Raw genomic sequence first — 19,995 nt, 5'->3', positions numbered from 1 at the left:
GGGTTGTGTGTAGTGTGTTTCCTCTCAGTGTGTTCTGAGTGACAGTGTGTGTTATCTCAGTGAGGGTTGTGTGTAGTGTGTTTCCTCTCAGTGTGTTCTGAGTGACAGTGTGTGTTATCTCAGTGAGGGTTGTGTGTAGTGTGTTTCCTCTCAGTGTGTTCTGAGTGACAGTGTGTGTTATCTCAGTGAGGGTTGTGTGTAGTGTGTTTCCTCTCAGTGTGTTCTGAGTGACAGTGTGTGTTATCTCAGTGAGGGTTGTGTGTAGTGTGTTTCCTCTCAGTGTGTTCTGAGTGACAGTGTGTGTTATCTCAGTGAGGGTTGTGTGTAGTGTTTTTACTCTCAGTGTGTTCTGAGTGACAGTGTGTGTTATCTCAGTGAGGGTTGTGTGTAGTGTGTTTCCTCTCAGTGTGTTCTGAGTGACAGTGTGTGTTATCTCAGTGAGGGTTGTGTGTAGTGTGTTTCCTCTCAGTGTGTTCTGAGTGACAGTGTGTGTTATCTCAGTGAGGGTTGTGTGTAGTGTTTTTACTCTCAGTGTGTTCTGAGTGACAGTGTGTGTTATCTCAGTGAGGGTTGTGTGTAGTGTGTTTCCTCTCAGTGTGTTCTGAGTGACAGTGTGTGTTATCTCAGTGAGGGTTGTGTGTAGTGTGTTTCCTCTCAGTGTGTTCTGAGTGACAGTGTGTGTTATCTCAGTGAGGGTTGTGTGTAGTGTGTTTCCTCTCAGTGTGTTCTGAGTGACAGTGTGTGTTATCTCAGTGAGGGTTGTGTGTAGTGTTTTTACTCTCAGTGTGTTCTGAGTGACAGTGTGTGTTATCTCAGTGAGGGTTGTGTGTAGTGTTTTTACTCTCAGTGTGTTCTGAGTGACAGTGTGTGTAATCTCAGTGAGGGTTGTGTGTAGTGTGTTTCCTCTCAGTGTGTTCTGAGTGACAGTGTGTGTTATCTCAGTGAGGGTTGTGTGTAGTGTGTTTCCTCTCAGTGTGTTCTGAGTGACAGTGTGTGTTATCTCAGTGAGGGTTGTGTGTAGTGTGTTTCCTCTCAGTGTGTTCTGAGTGACAGTGTGTGTTATCTCAGTGAGGGTTGTGTGTAGTGTTTTTACTCTCAGTGTGTTCTGAGTGACAGTGTGTTGTAGCAACAATGACATCCGGCCAGCTGCTTTTCACATTAAGTGAATCATGAGGGTGTCGAACACATCTTCTTTGTCCTTAGGAAGACGAGCTCTGGTTAATATTACTCCCTAAGGGGTAATTCACCAGCGCCGGGGTGTCTGGAGCCCCCCCAGTTCAGCATGGACTCCCCGTGACTTTTATAGACTCGTGACATTCCAACGCACACACACAAACACACTCTGGACTTTGAAACAGAAACCCCCTTACAGAAAAGGACTTTTACCCATAAAGTCACTCTTAAATGTACTAAATATATCCCTTTTTGTGTTAAGAGGTGTGTGTAAACCATATGAAAGCATATATGTCCTATTGTAACATTAATAGAACTGCAACTGCCTATACTAATGCATAATAATGTATCTTTGCATTGCTACAACGTCTATATTCTATTTTTGATATCTCTGTAATCCTCTCCAGCTAACGGAGTTGAATTCCGATAGCAGAATGCAGTGATGCGCATTGTTTAATAGATTTCATATGTCTGGAGCAAAAATATTCTCAAATTCGATCTCAATCATGACTCATTCGAGTGGGCGTGTCTAACCGGACAAAGGAAAACCTTCCGCTCGAAATGCGCTAAGATGATTCGTCCTCCACGCAAAAGGAGGCGTACACGGGACACTGTTAAAGGTCCGAACCTTCAGTTTACACACTCTCTCAACCCTCATCCTCTCTTCTCCCTCCTTCGGAAACTCTGGAAACCCAAGTCCGGACCGGCTGCGGCCTGCTTCTTTTCTCTTTTATTTCTTTGTGTGTTTTTCTATAAGTCTAGTTTCGTTTTCCTATTCGCCTCTGTTCATTCACGAGCTGAATGAACTTAGCCTGAATCATTCTCGGTAACGTACGCTCAAGTGAACCTTCAAATCTTCCCGCTACACAACTCCGGAAGAAGACCAGGACACGCATTTCAGCCCTAAAAGGAACACACACATATTCCTTTTTCTCAGCTCCACAAAAGAGTGCCTCAAACTGCAAGTATATAATCTGACATAGTTTAAAGCTGAATCGATGGTGTCTCTCAAGAGGGTTCTTTGTTTGTAATAAGTTGCCAGGCTCTTCTTCAATTCTCTGACTCTCTCACTTTACTTTCTCTTCTCTCTATTTCTTTCTTTCTTTCTTTCATTCATTTTATTCATTCTGACCACGCGATGTTTTATGCTTTTGTTTGGTTAAATGTTGGTTTGTTTTATTGTGTGCATTTTTACGTACGTTTATATTTGTAGCTCATATAATCTCTCTAGTTTACATCTATTAAAATCCATTTATACTTTAACTGTCTCTGTGTTTGAAAACCCACCTCATAAGTCAATGAAATCAAAGATCTAAGCTACAAGCTCGATAGACTACCTTGAGTAGTTTTAATTCATAAAACTCAGAAAGTTTTATGTTCGTGGCCAGAAGATGAAACTTTCGTGGAGTTTGTAAACGGGATACTCCTTCTTAACTGATAATCTTACATTTATTCCCTGGACGAATGACTGATGACGAGACCAGTTACAGAACGAGGTATTTCCGAAAATTGATAAAGTAATGTATATGCGATTTATGAATTATGACCATGAGTTATGATTAGTAATATTTCCCAAATTCCCTATATTCTTGAGCTAATTCGCATTGACCCAGAGTCATTTACGTTACAGTGTGTTATCTCAGTGAGGGTTGTGCATAGTGTTTGGCTGCACTGAGCCTGTTTTGAGCCATGTGTTAAAGGACAATTCCGGTGAAAAATGAACCTAGGGGTAATTACAGTAACACATGGTTACCGAGTCGATCGTTCCCTGGGATGCGTTTTCATGAAAATCGAATGTAAAGAGTTTTATCTCTAAAAACAGATTAGCTTATAACGCTAGTATATGGGGCATAGAGTAAGCGAAAGTAAATCGCTAGTTAATACCACTAACAAGGCTCAAAATAGCCTCACACTAACACAGTAGCATAATGAGGGTCCCTACATGCAAACCGAAGCATTGAGAACTTTGTAAGTGTACAGACAGTTTAATAAGAAGATACTTTATAAAGACAGTACATTACGCGTTTACAGGCAGGAGCCATCTTGGAAAACAGTCTTGACTAATCGAGTCACGAACGCCTTAAACTGTCTGTACACTTACAAAGTTCTCAATGCTTTCTCTCTTTCTGCTCGTTATCGCCCTGTCAGGCGCAGCAGTCATTCTATTCTACATCACTTACCGATCAAATAAGGCTTTGGCGGGACAAAAATTTGCTTTGGCGGCCGCCAAAAAAATGTCAACGCAGGAAAACTCCTGACAAGGCTCGTAAACGTTGGCTGCGCTGTTTCTTACCTTGCTCTACGTTGACTTTACTAGTTCCAGCTTCACCGTCACCACCTTTTTTAAAAATATTTGTTTAGATTTTCTTCTTCTCTTTTCTTTCCTTTTCTGAGCACCGGGCTTGTGCTGACCGGACATTTTGAGCGTCCTGAACTTCAAATCAAATGACTTTTGATCAGTGGCCAAATCATTTTTGTGTTGGGGGTGGGGGGGTTCTTGGCCACTATTTCAAGGACAATTAGGAAGAATACAAATAAAAAGCTTTTATGTAACTCAAATATTACATATTTTTGCCACACATAGGCCTATATATTTTTTTTTATACATAATTTAATGAGTGCCCAGTTCTGCCCCCCACCCCCCCCCCCCCCCACAATTTTTCTGTAATTTAATGTTTAAATATGCAAATTAGGCAATATCTAATTAAATATGCGCTAATTTGCATATATTATATAAATCTGAGTATTGGATAAAGCCAGGTTAAAAAATATTTTTTCATTGTGTTCACATATTATGGGAAAAAAATTACATAGGGATTTATGGATATCTACTTTTGTTATCCTGTAAATCAGTATATACTGTCAATAAACTTAAAAAAAAGATTTTCGCCATGTTTTTTGGGAATAAAATGTTATATAAATCAGGCTAGGAATAATATATTTACAAATCCCTCTGTAAATGTCTTCATAATATAACTAGGTACAAGACTGGAAAGTTTGGTGTATATAGAGGTGCTACTGAAGTGGAGATTTCGGACTTGGAGAATGAGAGAAAAGTCATTTTGAGAAAACGGGCTTTAAAGATTTATCATCAGCCAATGAGATTGCGCATTCAGCCCTTTTACTTTCACGATTGCTGATAAAAAAGAAATGACCATATTTGGATCCGACAGCATTGTACAGGAGAGAGAGAGCTTTCTAAAAGTGCATTTGATGACAGGGAGCAGACAGCGATCGTGGAGCAGCGGGAGGATTTAGAACGCCAACTTTTGTTGAGTTTAGGAGAAATCTACAGACGCAAACAGACAAAGTGTAGTAAAATAAAGACCTAAATGTGTATTTCGGACTTTTTTTCACCACAAGTCTGAAAGAAGACATGTTATTGAAGACAAATATCCAAAAATCTCAAAATTGACCAGTAAAAAAAAAACAAAAAAACATATTTTTGCCTGCCGTGTCTCGCCTTAATGAAGTGGTTTTACCTGAATGTTCGTTCTGTAAGGCTTCCGATACTGTATTTCATTTATTTTGTGAGTGTTCAAGGCTGGTTCCACTTTTTGTATACTTTTGGAAAAACTAATTATGAAATTGGGTTTTTCTTTTACAAACACCCTTTTTATTTTTGGGTGCAAGTATAAACAGTCATGGCGCGAACAGTGTGTGCTTGCCAATTTTTAATTAGCAATCCTAAGTTAGCAATCCTGAAAACACATCAATGTAAAAATGCTGGTCAAGATGTTGATTTGTTGTTTCTTTTTAAATCATTGGTAGAATTTAGGGTTGCTATTGAATTTGCATATTACAAACAAACTGATAATGTACCTTTTTTATAATGAGGTGGGGCGTGAGAGATGCTTAAGTGACAATTAGTGAGTTTGGAAATCTGATTTTTAATTGGTAAAATTACCAATTAAACCTGGCAATTTTATTTATTTATTTAATTATTATTATTATTATTATTATTATTTAACTCTGTGTGTGTTCTGTATACTAGCTCTGTAATGTTCTGGAAAATGGGGTAAATTAACCCTTTAGAACCTGAAGCTAAAATAGGTGTTTTTCACATAATTAGATTTTTTGACTGTAAAATTCTAAAACAATGTGCTATCTTCATGTGCAAGATGTCATCTTTTTCGGAAAAAGATAAGCTTTCAACAAATTACAGTTATGAGGAAGCACGTGACCTGTGAGCATGATGGCAGCATAGTGTTCTGACTCCGCCGACCCTACTCATTTTCATTTATATATCCACGTTTTTTTGCCAATTGCTCGACACTTTGTTTTATGTTTTGACTTTGGGCATCGACAGGATGTCTTCTCGTCAAGGAAAAGCGACCAGTAAAGCGCAGCGTGATCAAGCGCACGAGGCAGAAAAGATGGAGGATTCGCTAGCTGCCATGATCGCCTCAGCTATGGATAAACAGCAACAGTTTATTGAAGCGCAGTTTAAAACGTTGCAAGACAGGCTGGATAATATTCAGTCGGAGCTTTCCAACTGCTCTTAAGGGGGTTAGAGAACTGCGCGATCGATATTCCAGTTTGAACAGCCGAGTCGGCAAAGTGGAGAAAAATCACGACAAATCTGCCGACAGATTGACGACCTTGGAGGAAAAGATGGCTGATTTGGAAGACCAGAGCCGCAGGGATAACGTTCGTATTATGAATCTCCCAGAAGGCGTGGAAACCACGAATCTCACGACATATATCTCGGGATCTCTACCGGTATGGTTCCCTTCGTTGACCGATGCTAAACCGGAGATCATGAGAGTTCATCGCATCGGCCCACCCAACAACTCTGGCAGGCCTCGCACGGTCATTATGAAGATGCTACGTTATACCGATCGTGATTCAATTCTCCGAGCATCTAGGAAATGTCCAATCAAGGTGGAGGGGAAAGACGTCAGATTTGCAGCAGACTATAGTGCGTTCACTATGAACCGGCGCCGTTCCTTCATGGAGGTAACCAACAAGTCTCAGAAAATGGGCTTTCAGACCTTTTTGATGTACCCTGCACAGCTGAAGTTAATGCGAGATTCAACTCAGCACATCTTTAAGTCCCCTTTGGAGGTTGAGGACTTTTTGAATGGTTTGGCCACACAGGAGAATGAGGAAGGGTAAAATTACATTACTTTATACTACACTAGTGGTTTATCTCCCTCTCTTCTGCATTTGTTTGTTCTTTCAGATGTGATTCCTGGATAAATGCCAAATAAACCTCACTACAACATTACTGCGCATTCAAGATTGTTTTCTTATCATAGGTGCAGATATGAACGCGGTGGTTGATGTCTCTCTTGATCGTTCTTATGCGCAGAATTATTCATCGTCATCTTTATCATCTATTGAACTATGTAAATTTATGTCTGATCTTAGTCTAATTGATGTATATCGCATTTTTTATCCTACAAAAAGACAATACACCTTCTACTCGGCCAGACATAAAAGTTATTCTAGATTGGATTATATTCTTATATCTCATGCTGCACACTCAGTAATACACAGTGTCAATATAAAGTCATGCCCTTTATCTGATCATAATGTGGTCTCAGCTAAAATTTCTCTTGTGTCTGCACCTACTAGAGCATCACGTTGGCGTTTTAATACCACACTACTACAAAATAAAGATTTCTGTGCAATGCTCAAGAAAGAGTTGAGATGGTTTATAGAGATAAATACTGGTTCGGTGGATGATCCCCGCTTTCTCTGGGATGCTATTACGGGTTGCATCCGGTCGTCTTCTATTTCTTTTGCATCCCAATTAAATAAATCGAGATTGAAGGAAATAAGCACTCTCGAATCAAAACTAAATAGGCTGGAGAATTGTCAGCAAATTTGTCACACTGAGGATGTTCAGAATGAAATAAAAGTGATGCGTACAGAACTTAGCTCACGGTTACGGCATAGAGCTGAGTTTATAATGCACAAAGTTAGAAGAACTTATTATTTCAATGGCGCTAAGCCAAGTCACCTTTTAGCTCTTCGATTAAAGAATGGTGGTTAATTTGAATAATATTCAAATATTATGGCAATTCAATCTTCTAATGGTCTGATAAGTGAACCCAAAGGTATGAATCAAGAGTTTAAAGATTTCTATCAGAGTTTATACAGGCCGGATTTGGTTTTCAGTCAGACTTTGTGCGACAACTTTTTTCAAGATTTGACTTACATGTCTCTCTGAAGCAGAGGCCGCATCGTTGGACTCTCTTATCTCATTGGATGAGTTAAAATATGCTCTTGTTCATATGAAGAGGGGTAAGTCTCCGGGATGGGATGGTATCCCACCTGAACTATACCTCTCTTTCTGGGATGAGCTGGGACAACCTTTGTTGAATATGATTCTTTATTCTATTCAAGTGGGTTCATTTAATAATAGTGCGAATATGGCCGTTATTACACTTTTACCAAAGCCTAATAAAGATTTGACTCAATGCGGGAATTATAGACCTTTGTCTCTTTTAAATTGTGATGTGAAACTGTTTGCCAAAGTTTTGTCCTCTCGTTTAGATTTGCTCATGACTAAATTGGTGCATAACGATCAGACTGGTTTCATTAAATCTCGCCTTGCAGCCGATAATGTTCGCCGGTTATTGCATATTATACATGTAACCAGTGGTATGGACATACCGTGCACAACTTTGACTTTGGATGCTGAGAAAGCCTTTGACCGGCTTGAATGGCGTTACCTCTGGTCAGTTTTGGAGCGCTTTGGTTTAGGCAGAAATTATATTAATATGATTAAAGTACTATATGCCAACCCTTCTGCTGTGGTTATCACAGGGGGCATCACCTCTCCAAAGTTTTCTATATTACGTGGGACTCGTCAGGGATGCCCTCTCTCACCACTCTTGTTTGCACTCTCTCTTGAGCCTCTTGCACAGAAAATTCGTCAGTATTCCTTGGTTAGCCCTATAATTTTTAGTAACACTTCTCATAGAATTTCGTTATATGCAGACGACATTCTTTTATATGTTAGTGATACAGCTGAGTCTATTCATCATATTTTGTCAGTATTTAACAGTTTTAGCCAGATTTCTGGGTATAAGATTAATTGGAACAAATCTTCATTGATGCATTTAAATAATTCATCTTCTAATTCTGTTTTACCATATTTTATATCAATAGTAACCAGCTTTAGATATTTGGGTGTGGACATATATCCATCTCTGCACACAATAGCTCTAAAAAATTTCCAGGGTATATATAATCATGTAGAGAGGGACCTGACTCGTTGGTCATCGCTTCCTCTATCTTTACAAACTCGGATTTCTATCATCAAAATGGATATTTTGCCTCGCATTCATTTTTTTTCCATGATACCTCTGTCACCACCTTTAGATTTCTGGTCTAAATTGCAAAAATGTGTTTCTAAGTTCATATGGAACGGCAAGGCCCCCCGTATAAAGTATTTAACACTGCAGCGTTGCAAGGATGCCGGCGGACTTGCATTACCTGACTTTAGGCTTTATCATTGGGCTTTTACATTACGCCCTCTTACAGTATGGTTGAATCCTGGCTCTGTTGTATCTTGGCAACCGATTGAATTTAATCTGGCTTTACCTTATAGACTACAGGATTTGATTTATTGTAACATTCCGTTAAAGAGTGCGAAGCAGCATTTTGGCCCAATAATAGCTTATCTTCTTTCTACCTGGCGGGCGGCTTCAAAGTTCACCCGCGATGACCATAAATGGCATTCAAATTCTCCATTATTTCGTAACCATAATCTTTTATCGGGCAATAAACCTTTTGTTTTCTCAGACTGGAGTGATAGAGGGATTAATGTTTTGGCTGATATTTGGGGGGACAATGGTTTACGCATGTTTAATGATCTACGTGCAGAATATAATTTACCAGGCACTTCATTTTTCTTTTATTTGCGCCAGAGATCTGCCATGCATGCATATGGGGTTCCTTGGGGCTCTAGTATTCACTGTCTTACTTTGCATAAGTTGCTTACTTCATATGGTAACACAAGGGGGATGGTTTCGTCATTGTATTTGTTGTTTCTGGAGGCTTCTTATAAAAGGTTACCTGTGGTGGACATTTGGCACAGGGATATTTATGGGACTGATTCAGAGGACAGTATTGACATATGTTGGGACTCAATATGGTCTAACCTCAAACATGTCTCTAAAAATCCTAATCATCAATTGCTTCATTTCAAGATGATTCATAGGATGTATCTCACTCCCAGGAAAAGTCACTTAATGAAGCTTTCCACCTCTCCTAAATGTGACTTGTGCTCTACTGGGTGCATAGGGACATATATGCACATGTTTTGGGATTGCCCTGAAATCAATGAGTTTTGGAGACGGGTTACCACCACGCTGAAGGACATTTTGGAGTTGGAGATATCATGCTGTCCGAGACTCTTGCTTCTAAGTGATGATTCCTCTTATACTCTCTCTCTAACTCAGAAAAAGTTATTTTTTTGTGGGCTTACTGCTGCTAAGAAAATGCTTGCCTTGCGCTGGAAACCTCCACACTCTCTTGCGTGGACTCACTGGATGCATTCTTTCTTGGACATTGCGAACATGGAGCTCTCAGTGGGAAGACTACATGGAGCTTCTAAGAGGACTATTTCAGCATGGTTACATGCCATTTCCAAAATTAAGGAGCATCTTTAAGACCTTTATCTCATGTTCTAATTTGTATTTATTGTATTTGGATTTTGGTCTGCACTTTTTCTTAGACTATGTATACTCTGAATGTATCTTTGGGAGAGGGGGGTGGGAGGATATGGTCGCCTTGGGAATGTGGGAGGGGGGAAAAGAAAAGTGTTCAGAATGATGTGCATTTTTACTTTTCGCTTCTGTACAATAATATTCTGTAACTCAAAAATTTGATCACAAAAAACAAATTACAGTTATTGACCATTATTGTGTGTGGGGAGTTTGTAAATAGAATTTAAATAGACAAAAAAAAAAAAAAAAAAAAGAGAATAAATTTACTGATTTTTATTTAGAATGAATGAAAGAAACTAACACTTTAAAGTTGAAAAATGACCTATAATACATACAAGTCTTTTTTGTGACATTGGGTTGCACAGTTTTCATTTAGGACACTTTTTTTCATACACGCACACATACAAATGCACGCATTCATAGGCACGCACGCATTCACATGCACTCACTACATGCTAAGATACGTGAAAGAGTAACGCCATCCGCCTCCCAAATTTCATAAAAAATCATCCCAATCCCCTCTTCTGCCGTCTAAAACTTCTTTCGCCATGTATTTGTTCGTTTCTTTTATTATTTTATGCAATCCAAAACACTCAAACCTGCCACACGTCGTGTCACTCTGTTCAAATCTTCCATCCCGTGCTGCTGTCATTTGCAGACGCCGTATATTGGCGAAAAGCGCATGATGTCTACTTTCAGGAACTATTTGAATTATTTTGATAGTGCAAACGGTTGAAGAGTTACAGTGACATGAATACAGCTTGGTTGGCTGTGTCGTCGACGACACATACGGTTTTAAAGGGTTAAAAGGGTTTTAAAAGTCAAAAGGGATCCGCTGGCAGACGCCTGCTTTCAAACGCTCCCGTGTAGTCAATCAGAGACATATATATTGAGAGCATGAACACAATGGCCAACCAGAGGTGTTTAAGAATTCATTCAACAGCGCTCAAAATGCTAGAGGGAAATGCTGGTATCATATGGTCATATTTGTATAATTTCAGTACCGACTTGATACCGAAGTCGGTACTTTTGACAACACTAGCCCTATTTACAAATGTTTTGTTAAAGTTTTTAATAAAACTGCTTTAAATGTGAGAAGTGATACAGTATGAAGGGAAAAGCTTGGATTGTTAAACAAACTAGACTGAAAAGTTCTTTACAAAACAACAATTGTGGCTGTTATAACACCTGATGTACTCGTTACATCATAAGAAGAATGGCATCTATGCTAATGTTAGTCTTTGTTTATTCCGAGGTTTACTGTAGTCAGCCGGATCCGGGCTGTATCCAGATCAGATGGTGGACCTGCGCCTAGACACGACCATAACGCATTCCTGAAGTGTAAGCAGAGATTGTGTCACTTGTGTCACTCTCCCCTGTGAAGGCCTCAGACACAACAGACATCGGCCAGATGAAACTGGATAATATTCTCAGTGTTCTGATTCAATCTGCTTTATGACCTGTAACGCTGCCTGAATCATAATCATACACAATTCGTTTGTTGGCCAGAGGAGAACTGTCACTAACAACTCATCTGTATGCTTTAGCACTTTGTCTGAATTAGATGGCATGAGACAGGAACCTGGTGTGTTTTTGATGCCTTAGGTAAGCAAACCACAGCCCACTGTCGGCTGTATATGTGCAAAACAACATTATAGCAAAAAAATGTAAATAATAGGATACTCTAAATTATCTATGCCAGGGCTAGTCACCTTTATCTGAACTAAAAAAACTTTCAGAGAAAAATTCAGTCAATACACCAATGCAAATGCCAAGGGAAATGTATTGTATTTGGGGTAAAATTTTGTCATTATGACATATATGTTGGGGTATGATTTTTAATTTGAAGAGCTACAATAATTTTGACAGACATATTTGAACTCCTAAACGTATTGGTTATTAAATTTAGTATTTTTGGTTTGCTATCATATTTCATGAAGACATTGATCTGGCAGTGATCAGAAAAGGTGGTTGAGCTTTGATGGTAAATGCACTAAAGTTGGAGGGGTTTATATGTTATTGTATTATCTACTGCCGAAGACCCTAGAGTTGTAAGTAAACTGTCCACAGGAATCTATTATTTAGAATGTAAAAAACAAAGTTTTGACAGATATGCACCATTGTTTGTTGACTCCAGTATCCTGGTTAATAAAGAAGTGTCTCTTGACAACCTCAAAAACTATTAAAAACCCTCAGTCTCACATGCACACCAGCCAGGATTATTCTTACAGGTCCACTTACTTGAGTTTGTCCAGTGTGCAGTCTGGATGGTTCATTGCATCAGAGAGCAGCTTCAGTCCTGATTCTCCTGGGTGATTGTAGCTCAGATCCAGCTCTCTCAGGTGTGAAGGGTTTGAACTCAGAGCTGAAGCCAGAGCAGCAAAACCTTCTTCTGTCACTATACAGCCAGATAATCTGCAACAATAATAAGTGTTCATGTCAGTGTGCTTCATTTTTAGGGAATATACACTACATTAAATACAGGGCTCTTCCACTGGCAGATTGCTGGCTAAATTCGACCCATCAACCGTCTTTACAAGGACCTTTGATTGATTGCAATTAGGGATGTCGCGATGACCTAATTTCACAAGTGACAGTGATTAAAATGGTCACGTTATTAAACCGTAAGAGAATTTGGAAGCTATGGTTAAAAATTAAAGAAAGAAAAAATGAAAATTTGTCTTTCAGACTTGCTGGATACTCTAGGTAAGGAAGGGCACGTGCAAAACATGAACTTTTAGCGCATGTGAAACTCTCCAAATGAAAACATGGTGGAATTATGCAATCTCCTGGACCTGTATTCGCAGATGTTTATTAAGCTATGGGCTTTATGCACAGCTGCACTACTTCCTGAACTTCAGGCAGGTCCTCTGTTTCCTGTCTGACATTATTGGACAAACTGATTAATCCAGGTGGTCAGGCACACTTGGATTAATCAGTTTGTCCAATAATGTCAGACAGGAAACAAAGGACCTGCCTGAAGTTCAGGAAGTAGTGCAGCTGTGCATAAAGCCCATTGGGGCATTTTGGCAATCTAAAAATGATTCAGGAGTGGTTGATGACGGGTATACAATATGCAAAACATTCAGATGAAAAGTGTCAGCAAAAGCGGCGAAAACATCTAATAGGCTACAGCGCCAGAGGGATCATCCCCATCCACGCCCAGATGAAAGTACCGTAAATCCTCTAATATTGGCCTGTATTCCATTAGCGGCCGGGTCTCTAACATTGGCCAGTCTCGCTGTCGGCGGAGGTAAATAAAGGCCGGTCTCTAATAGTGGCCGGGGCTATTATTAGAACCAACGTTTTTCTGGGCAGGCCATAACATTATGCTTGTGATAGTAACATGCAAATACCACAGGGGGGCAATGTTTGCTAATGAATCCAAGCCATATAGCTACGGTAGCCTGGTCATGTCAATCACTTCGCTCTTGACTCGCACGTGAGACTTCAATCACCGGTAGGCTAATGTTGTTTACCATGGCAGCTGCGGAGCCAAAGAGGATTTTTGGCGAAAATCTATTTTTTAACCCCCTGGGATCGACAATCGCGCCGGCGCTATAGGCTCGCTTTTTTTCTTAAGTGCAAAAGAGATTCAAAATACTCTGTTGACTTTGATCTTAATTACGGAGAACGCGCGCTATTCAAACGCAAATAATCTGAGGCGATCCACGCAAACCTGTGAACGCCCACAATCAGCTGGATAACACACATCTAAGTAATAATAATCCTGGAAAATGTACCTCAGAAGTGCTTGGAAGTATTATTTCGAGGAACAGATCCAGCCGAGAAATAGGTCAGTTCTATATTTGCTTTGTTCTAATCGCAATAGTGTCTGTAAGTTACACGCAAAAAGACTTTTTAAATATGAATCGCATTTCTGTGTGTGTGTGAATGAATGAATGAATGAATGAATAAATGAATGCACAGATGCGCGCTGTTGTGGAGCTACTACAGCTGGAACAAATACTGTTTCAAAATGAATCATTGCTTTTCACAAAAAAAATACCATTTATATTATACTTATTTGTTGTTAATGTTCTGTATGCATACCATAATGTTATATAGTAACTGTACGTTTTCAATAAATTAACCTAGTATTTTATAGGTTCAAATAGACACAAAATCTCGTTTTTATTCATTCTACTGGTAGTCCGTTTTGCTCAAATAGAAATAAAGGCCTATCTCTAATTCTGGCCTCCTTCCAATAAAGGCCTGGGCCGCGATGCGCTTGAGTAAAATAAAGGCCCGGGGCTATATTAGAGGATTTACGGTAATAATTTTACAAACATAATAAATAGCCTGTTACTTCTATCCAATAATCACAATAAGCTATGCACTTTGTTATTTTGATAAGAACAAGGTCTCAAACTTTTAAATTAAAACAATAAATACCATTTTAACACTTTAATGCATGTGACAGACCGCTATAGCCACATATCTGTTTAAGTGAAAACATGGAGCGCACCTGTGTGAGTGCATCTGTGCATCTCTGCACCTGAACTAATCGCTGTACTACTAGTTTGTCATGAACACTACCTCTGAAAATCCTCCTGTCTGCCACCGGAGGTCTCCCTCACCTGAGTATTAGCAGTAACAAATCTCAGAACTCACATACCTGGACTGATTGCAAAAACATTTGTTCTCCATTTATTGACTATTTAAGCATAAAATGGAGAACAAATCTCCCTGTGAATCTCCCAATATATAGCCTATGCCTGGTGTAAAAATTTAAATTAATGTCAAAATTTAAAATAACAAAGGGTTTTGACAAATACTTTCTTTAAATGCTTTTAAACATATATTTAAATCAGAGAACTGTTAATAATAACAACATTATTATTATTAATAATAATAATAACAATAACAATAACTTAAAAAGTGCAATTATGTCCTCATATAATGATGCAGCTGAGGCTGAAAACAGCGCAAGCGTCACACATGCTCCAGTGTGTTTGTGTGTGTGTGTGTGGTAAATTAAATCACGCGTCTGCGCCATTCAGTTAGAGACACGCAGGATTCATATTTAAAACAGTCTTTTTGCGGTTTGAAATTCGATTTGATTTGTACTGACCTGCTTTTTATTAATTCATCAAAAAGTTGACAAATTCCATGATATTCCGCTTTATACAGTAAATTCCGTTTTTATGACTGGATTCCGCGATTCTGTCCATCTGATTATATTGAGGTGTTTTGCAACTTCAGTGTAGTGATTTATTGCAACTTCAGCAAAGTCTGCTGCTACCTTAACTTTGAGAGACAACTGATAAGTGATCAGTGAAGCAGCTCCAGTCAGCAAGTGCTTTCAGTGCCTTCAGCTTTCTGCGTTGAATGGCCGGACTCATGACTCCCAAACAATCAGATGGGAGGGGACATTGGTCTAGTCTACAGAGTGATGAGTTCCAACAGAGGTGGCTGTGTCAGAGCCAAATATAGCACATTTCAAAATTAAATTATTTTATCAGCAAATCGGTTTTGAAAGTGGCTGTTACCAATAACCATAAAAATGCTTAATATCGGTGCCGATAATCGATCAACCCCTAATGTCTACACGAACATTCGCTCGTGCAGAGCTGCAGGTCTTACTCGCATCCATTTATCTTACATATAAATAACTCAGTGACTAATTGTAATCAGCAGCAACAGCAATATAAACAAGATGAATAAACAGTTGCTTTTAGTCATTAGCCCTATTCGCACGGGATTAGTATTACCTAGGGACCTCCGGTAATTTGTAATAATCGCAGAGGTCGTCTGTGATTTTTATCCCGTGCGAATCTGCCATGTCTGTAAAAATGTCTGTAAAAATTCCCCCGAAAATTACCTACCGTATTTCGGCCAACACAGGGGTCCTCTGATAATACCAGTCCCGTGCGAATCCCCATGTCTGTGATTTGGGCTGTTTTTCTGTGAGCCTATCGTTTCCTAAAGAACGTAATAACCATTATGGGCCGTTTAACAGTCCATTTTAAGTCTGTATTAAAACTATATTAACAATAAAATCTCTCGATATGCTCTACTCCAATCCGATTATAGTTTTTCTCCAATAAAAACTATGAAGTGCTGCAAAAGAGAAAACAAACTACAGTAAAGACGTGATCCGGAAGCTCCACTCGGACCGTTGTCATGGAAACGTCAAATTAAGTATTTTGGCGCAACATGGAAGCTCTTTTGGAAAGTTTGGACGCTTTTTGTGGTAGTTTAATTTAGTAGTCTGTATCGTGGAGCATTTCTTTGTCTCACACGGCCTCTAAAGACGTCCATCCTGTAAGTATCTCAAGAAATCAAAGTGTGAAAGAGTAAAAATGATATAAAATGAAATAAACCAAATAAAATGAATAGAAAAACAAGCCTATCGCGACGTTTCAGTATTTATAATACCTTCTTCAGGCAGGCTTGTTGTAAATATGGACAAAGAATAAAAGAAAAAGAAGATATATTATATATTTATACAATAATATCATATTCTATAATATATATAATATATTTCTCTAATAAATTGGTTTTAAATAAGTTATTTTTTTTTAATTGCAATACTGCAGCGCAATCTTCGTTTCAGCACGTTCAGCTAGTGAAGTGTGAATGGGTGGGCGCACGCTGTAAAGTCCGTAAACTCGAGGGAATTACGAACATTTATTTGCCCGTGTGAATGAGCCACCAAAAACACAGACGTCAGGGGGTAATTTCTTAATTACAGAGGTCCAGGGGTAATACTAATCCCGTGCGAATAGGGCTATTAACACACACAACTCTGGCAGGAATTACGAAAAACAACACACAAACCATCTCTATGATAGCTTAACTAAACTAAACGAAAACTAAACGAAAAAGTTCTGCGCACAGTCACCCGACCAATGCTGCTGTTTGATTGGCTGTCCGTTCGTGTGATTGGAGCATGATCACTAAGTCAGCTTGTCCTGTATATTTGTTGGCTGTATAATACTGGTGTCCAGCAGATGCCGCTGCTGACCTCCTCTTCTAAAGTCATATTTGCACACAGCGAAATCTTCTAGACAACCCCCGCAGGCCTTCTACAGCCACAATCCATTACCCCTTTCCAATGTGTCCTGGGACTTCAACCACCTCTATTTCCCTTGTCAAGGGGAACCCTCTGAGGTACTGGCCATTAACCCTCTGGGGTCTGAGGTGTTTTTGGGGTCCTTGAGATGTTCTGACATGCCCTGACATTTGTGTTTTTTTTCAGTTGCTTAAACATATTAATGGCAAAGGTATCATTACACTCTATTTAGCACAAACAGGGCTACCATAATATGTGAGCAACATGAATGTACATGTTTGTATTTTTGAGAGAATAATGTTTATGCATGGTTATTGAAAAAACTAAAAACTAAAGTTTCTGAAATAAGGCCACAAAACACATACTAAATATGTGTCAATAAGACTTTTGACTAATGGATGTTGTCGCCTAAAGTTTTTTCTTCAAAATGATGTGAAAATCATCCTGCCTAATCATTCACATAACACAATACATTGATTTAAATTTTGCAAAACACTTTCTGTTTGGAAAGGCAATATGCGGAGTGGGCGTCAACGATCCAACACCATCATGCATATGTAGTGATTCACACCTGAGGAGACAATGGGGCCCGCATACTTAATGAGCCATTCATTCAGGTGTGTCACTGAGCCACAAGAAAGAATGCAAGAGCAACAGTTGGAAGCATCTCATTTCTTTTCTTTTTTTCACAAATTGTGCTTGCAAATTGGCCTATAATATCCAAGGAAAACACGTCTCTAATTGTGCAGTTAATTCTCATACTGTATTTTCAGTTTTGGAATATGCATCCTCTCCCCAAATTTGTCACTAATAAAACACAATAAAAATTATTTAAAGAAAAGGCTTATATTTACCTTTTAATAGTTTGTTTACATCCACCTTGTAAATATATATTTTTTATTAAAAAGGTTTCAATTAAAACAACAATTCAAGTGTAATCTTTCTTTGTAAAAACTAAAGTATACATTTTATCATACATATTTCAAAGTTAAAGCCCATGTTGCAGGTTTTTTTTTTTTTTTGTATTAATATAACATTGTATGAAAATACCATATGAAAAGTAAATGCAGGATTTAAAATTGTTTTGCAAGACATAAGGGCACAAATTTAATAGAAAACGTGACAGTTTCCTTGACCGTGTTGAAAAAACGCTTTTTTTCTCCATCGCGTCATATGACGCCACATGAGGTAGTCGTTTGCCGGCTCTGCGTTCGCGCTCAGTGCAGAGATAGGTTGGTATTCAGTTGGAGCGGTCATGATTCAGTGTGTTTTCGGTGCTTATTGTATTTCAATTAATCATCGTCGTGGTAGATGATTGTGAATTATGGGCTGTCAGGACATCGAGTCCACAGGTTTCCGAATAAGAAAAAGGACGGTGCGATCTTCCGTGCCAGTGTGCGTTTTGTGCAGGGTAAGAGACGGGACTTCACTTCTGCTTCTGCTTTGAAAAACGTGGTAGTGTGTAGCGTTCACTATAGACCGGATGATTATAATCCCGGCGATATGTGGACACTGTCCCGGCTCCTTCATCGGGTCGCCCGGTGACGGTCCGCCGTCAGCATGTGGTTCGGCCGCCGGCGGGAAACATGACGCTCACGGATCCGTCAGACATCACTTATTGTACATCTGTTTTACAAAATGTGCCTGTCTTAATTTAATTCATTAACATATCCTACATAAACTTGTAATGTACTGCATTTATGTGTTTGTTATTAGTCTGCAGCAGACACTATTATTATTATTATTATTATAAAAATAATATATTATGTTCTATAATTAATTTTCAATCTGTACAAACCGACTTTAATGTTTGTGTTGGCTGTTTCTACATATAAAGTTTTTGTACAGTAAGACAGTTGTGATTGTGATAATTTTTTGTATTCATCGTCACCAAATGGGTCAATTCAAAGCCTTTATAAAGTCCCCCTTCCTCTGGAAACTGTCTCCTAATGGCTGACACACACAACACATGCAGGTTAGGGTCTAAGTACTAGCTTTGCTATTGCCTGATACATGATGATAATAATCTGTACAGTATTGTGATCTGAGCATAGTGTTGTACATATCGTCGGCTAACGTGAATACATCTATAAGCTAACACTGTTCTCTCGCCCTGTTCTCCTCACACCACAACTCACCGTTGTTCTGTCTAACCCTGGCCTGTCCTGCTCACTTGGATTCATATCAGGCTCATAATTATATGATATCATCATATATATAAATTATATATAAATTATATATATATATATATATATATATATATTAGGGCTGGGAATCGATTAAAAAAAATTAACTAATTAATTGCACAATTTGCTGTAATTAATTGCAATTAATTGCATTTCCTCCAAGCTTGTAATCATCAATAATTAAACTTAGAATCACCGCAAAAAAAAAGGAACAGAAAATAGCCCTATATTAAAATAATATTAAACATCAATATATCAATGTATTATTCTTTTTCAATAATCAATCAACATAATCAATTTAAGATTTTTTTTTCAATTTTTTCTTTTACTAATTATAAAAATAAACTATAGTCCTAAAAAAGCTATTATTACCAGAGCATGTGATCAGAGCAGGTAATTTTAAAGGAATAGTTCACCCAAAAATAAAAATTCTGTCATCATTTACTCTTCCTCAAGTTGTTCCAAACCTGTATGACTTTCTTTATTCTGCTGAACACAAAAGAAGATATTTTGAAGAAAGTCGGTAACCAAACGACTGATGGAGCCCATTGACTTCCATAGTAGGAAAAAAAAATACTATGGAAGTCAATGGGGACCAGCAACTGTTTAATTACCAACCTTCTTTAAAATATCTTCTTTTGTGTTTAGCAGAAGAAAGGAAATCATACTCCAGGTTTGGAACAACTTGAGCGAGAGTAAATGACAGAATTTTCATTTTTGGGTGAACTATCCCTTTAACATTGTTGCCCAGCAATACTATACCAGCTCAGCAAACAGAAGTCTACAGAGAAAGTTCACCTTATTTGAGCGGACTTTGCTTTTCCAGTGCGTGATCGGTACATGATTGGAGCGTTTGGGCCGTGAACGACAGAGCAGAACATGCAGCGCAAACACGGAGTCGAACATTGAGCAGAGAGCGCAGCGCGCCGACACC

The 19,995-nt window shown here is 38.7% G+C and overlaps 1 protein-coding gene and 1 long non-coding RNA gene across 17 annotated transcripts in view; one reads left to right on the top strand and one right to left on the bottom strand.

Moving 5' to 3' along the window:
• The window catches only part of LOC309509795 (uncharacterized protein), a 100,239-nt gene that overhangs the window by 64,723 nt on the left and 15,521 nt on the right, over positions 1-19,995 (bottom strand). For 10 of the 16 annotated variants that reach the window (XM_082184683.1, XM_082184696.1, XM_082184693.1 and 7 more), the window contains one exon: positions 12,099-12,272. The exons of the other annotated variants lie outside the window; for them this stretch is intronic. In XM_082184683.1, coding sequence (XP_082040809.1) covers positions 12,099-12,272 — 174 coding nt within the window. The remainder of the gene's footprint in view (positions 1-12,098; positions 12,273-19,995) is intronic. 16 annotated transcript variants of the gene reach the window in all.
• Positions 3,663-10,985, top strand: LOC309512581. Its single transcript, XR_014211091.1, has 2 exons — positions 3,663-3,798; positions 4,537-10,985. It is a non-coding gene; the product is annotated as an uncharacterized lncRNA (long non-coding RNA).

This window comes from Leuciscus leuciscus, assembly GCF_965113295.1.
Source record: "Leuciscus leuciscus genome assembly, chromosome: 1".
Lineage (NCBI taxonomy): Eukaryota > Metazoa > Chordata > Actinopteri > Cypriniformes > Leuciscidae > Leuciscus > Leuciscus leuciscus.
The sequence above is the reverse complement of the archived record's forward strand: the minus strand, read 5'-3'. Positions and strand labels throughout refer to the sequence as shown.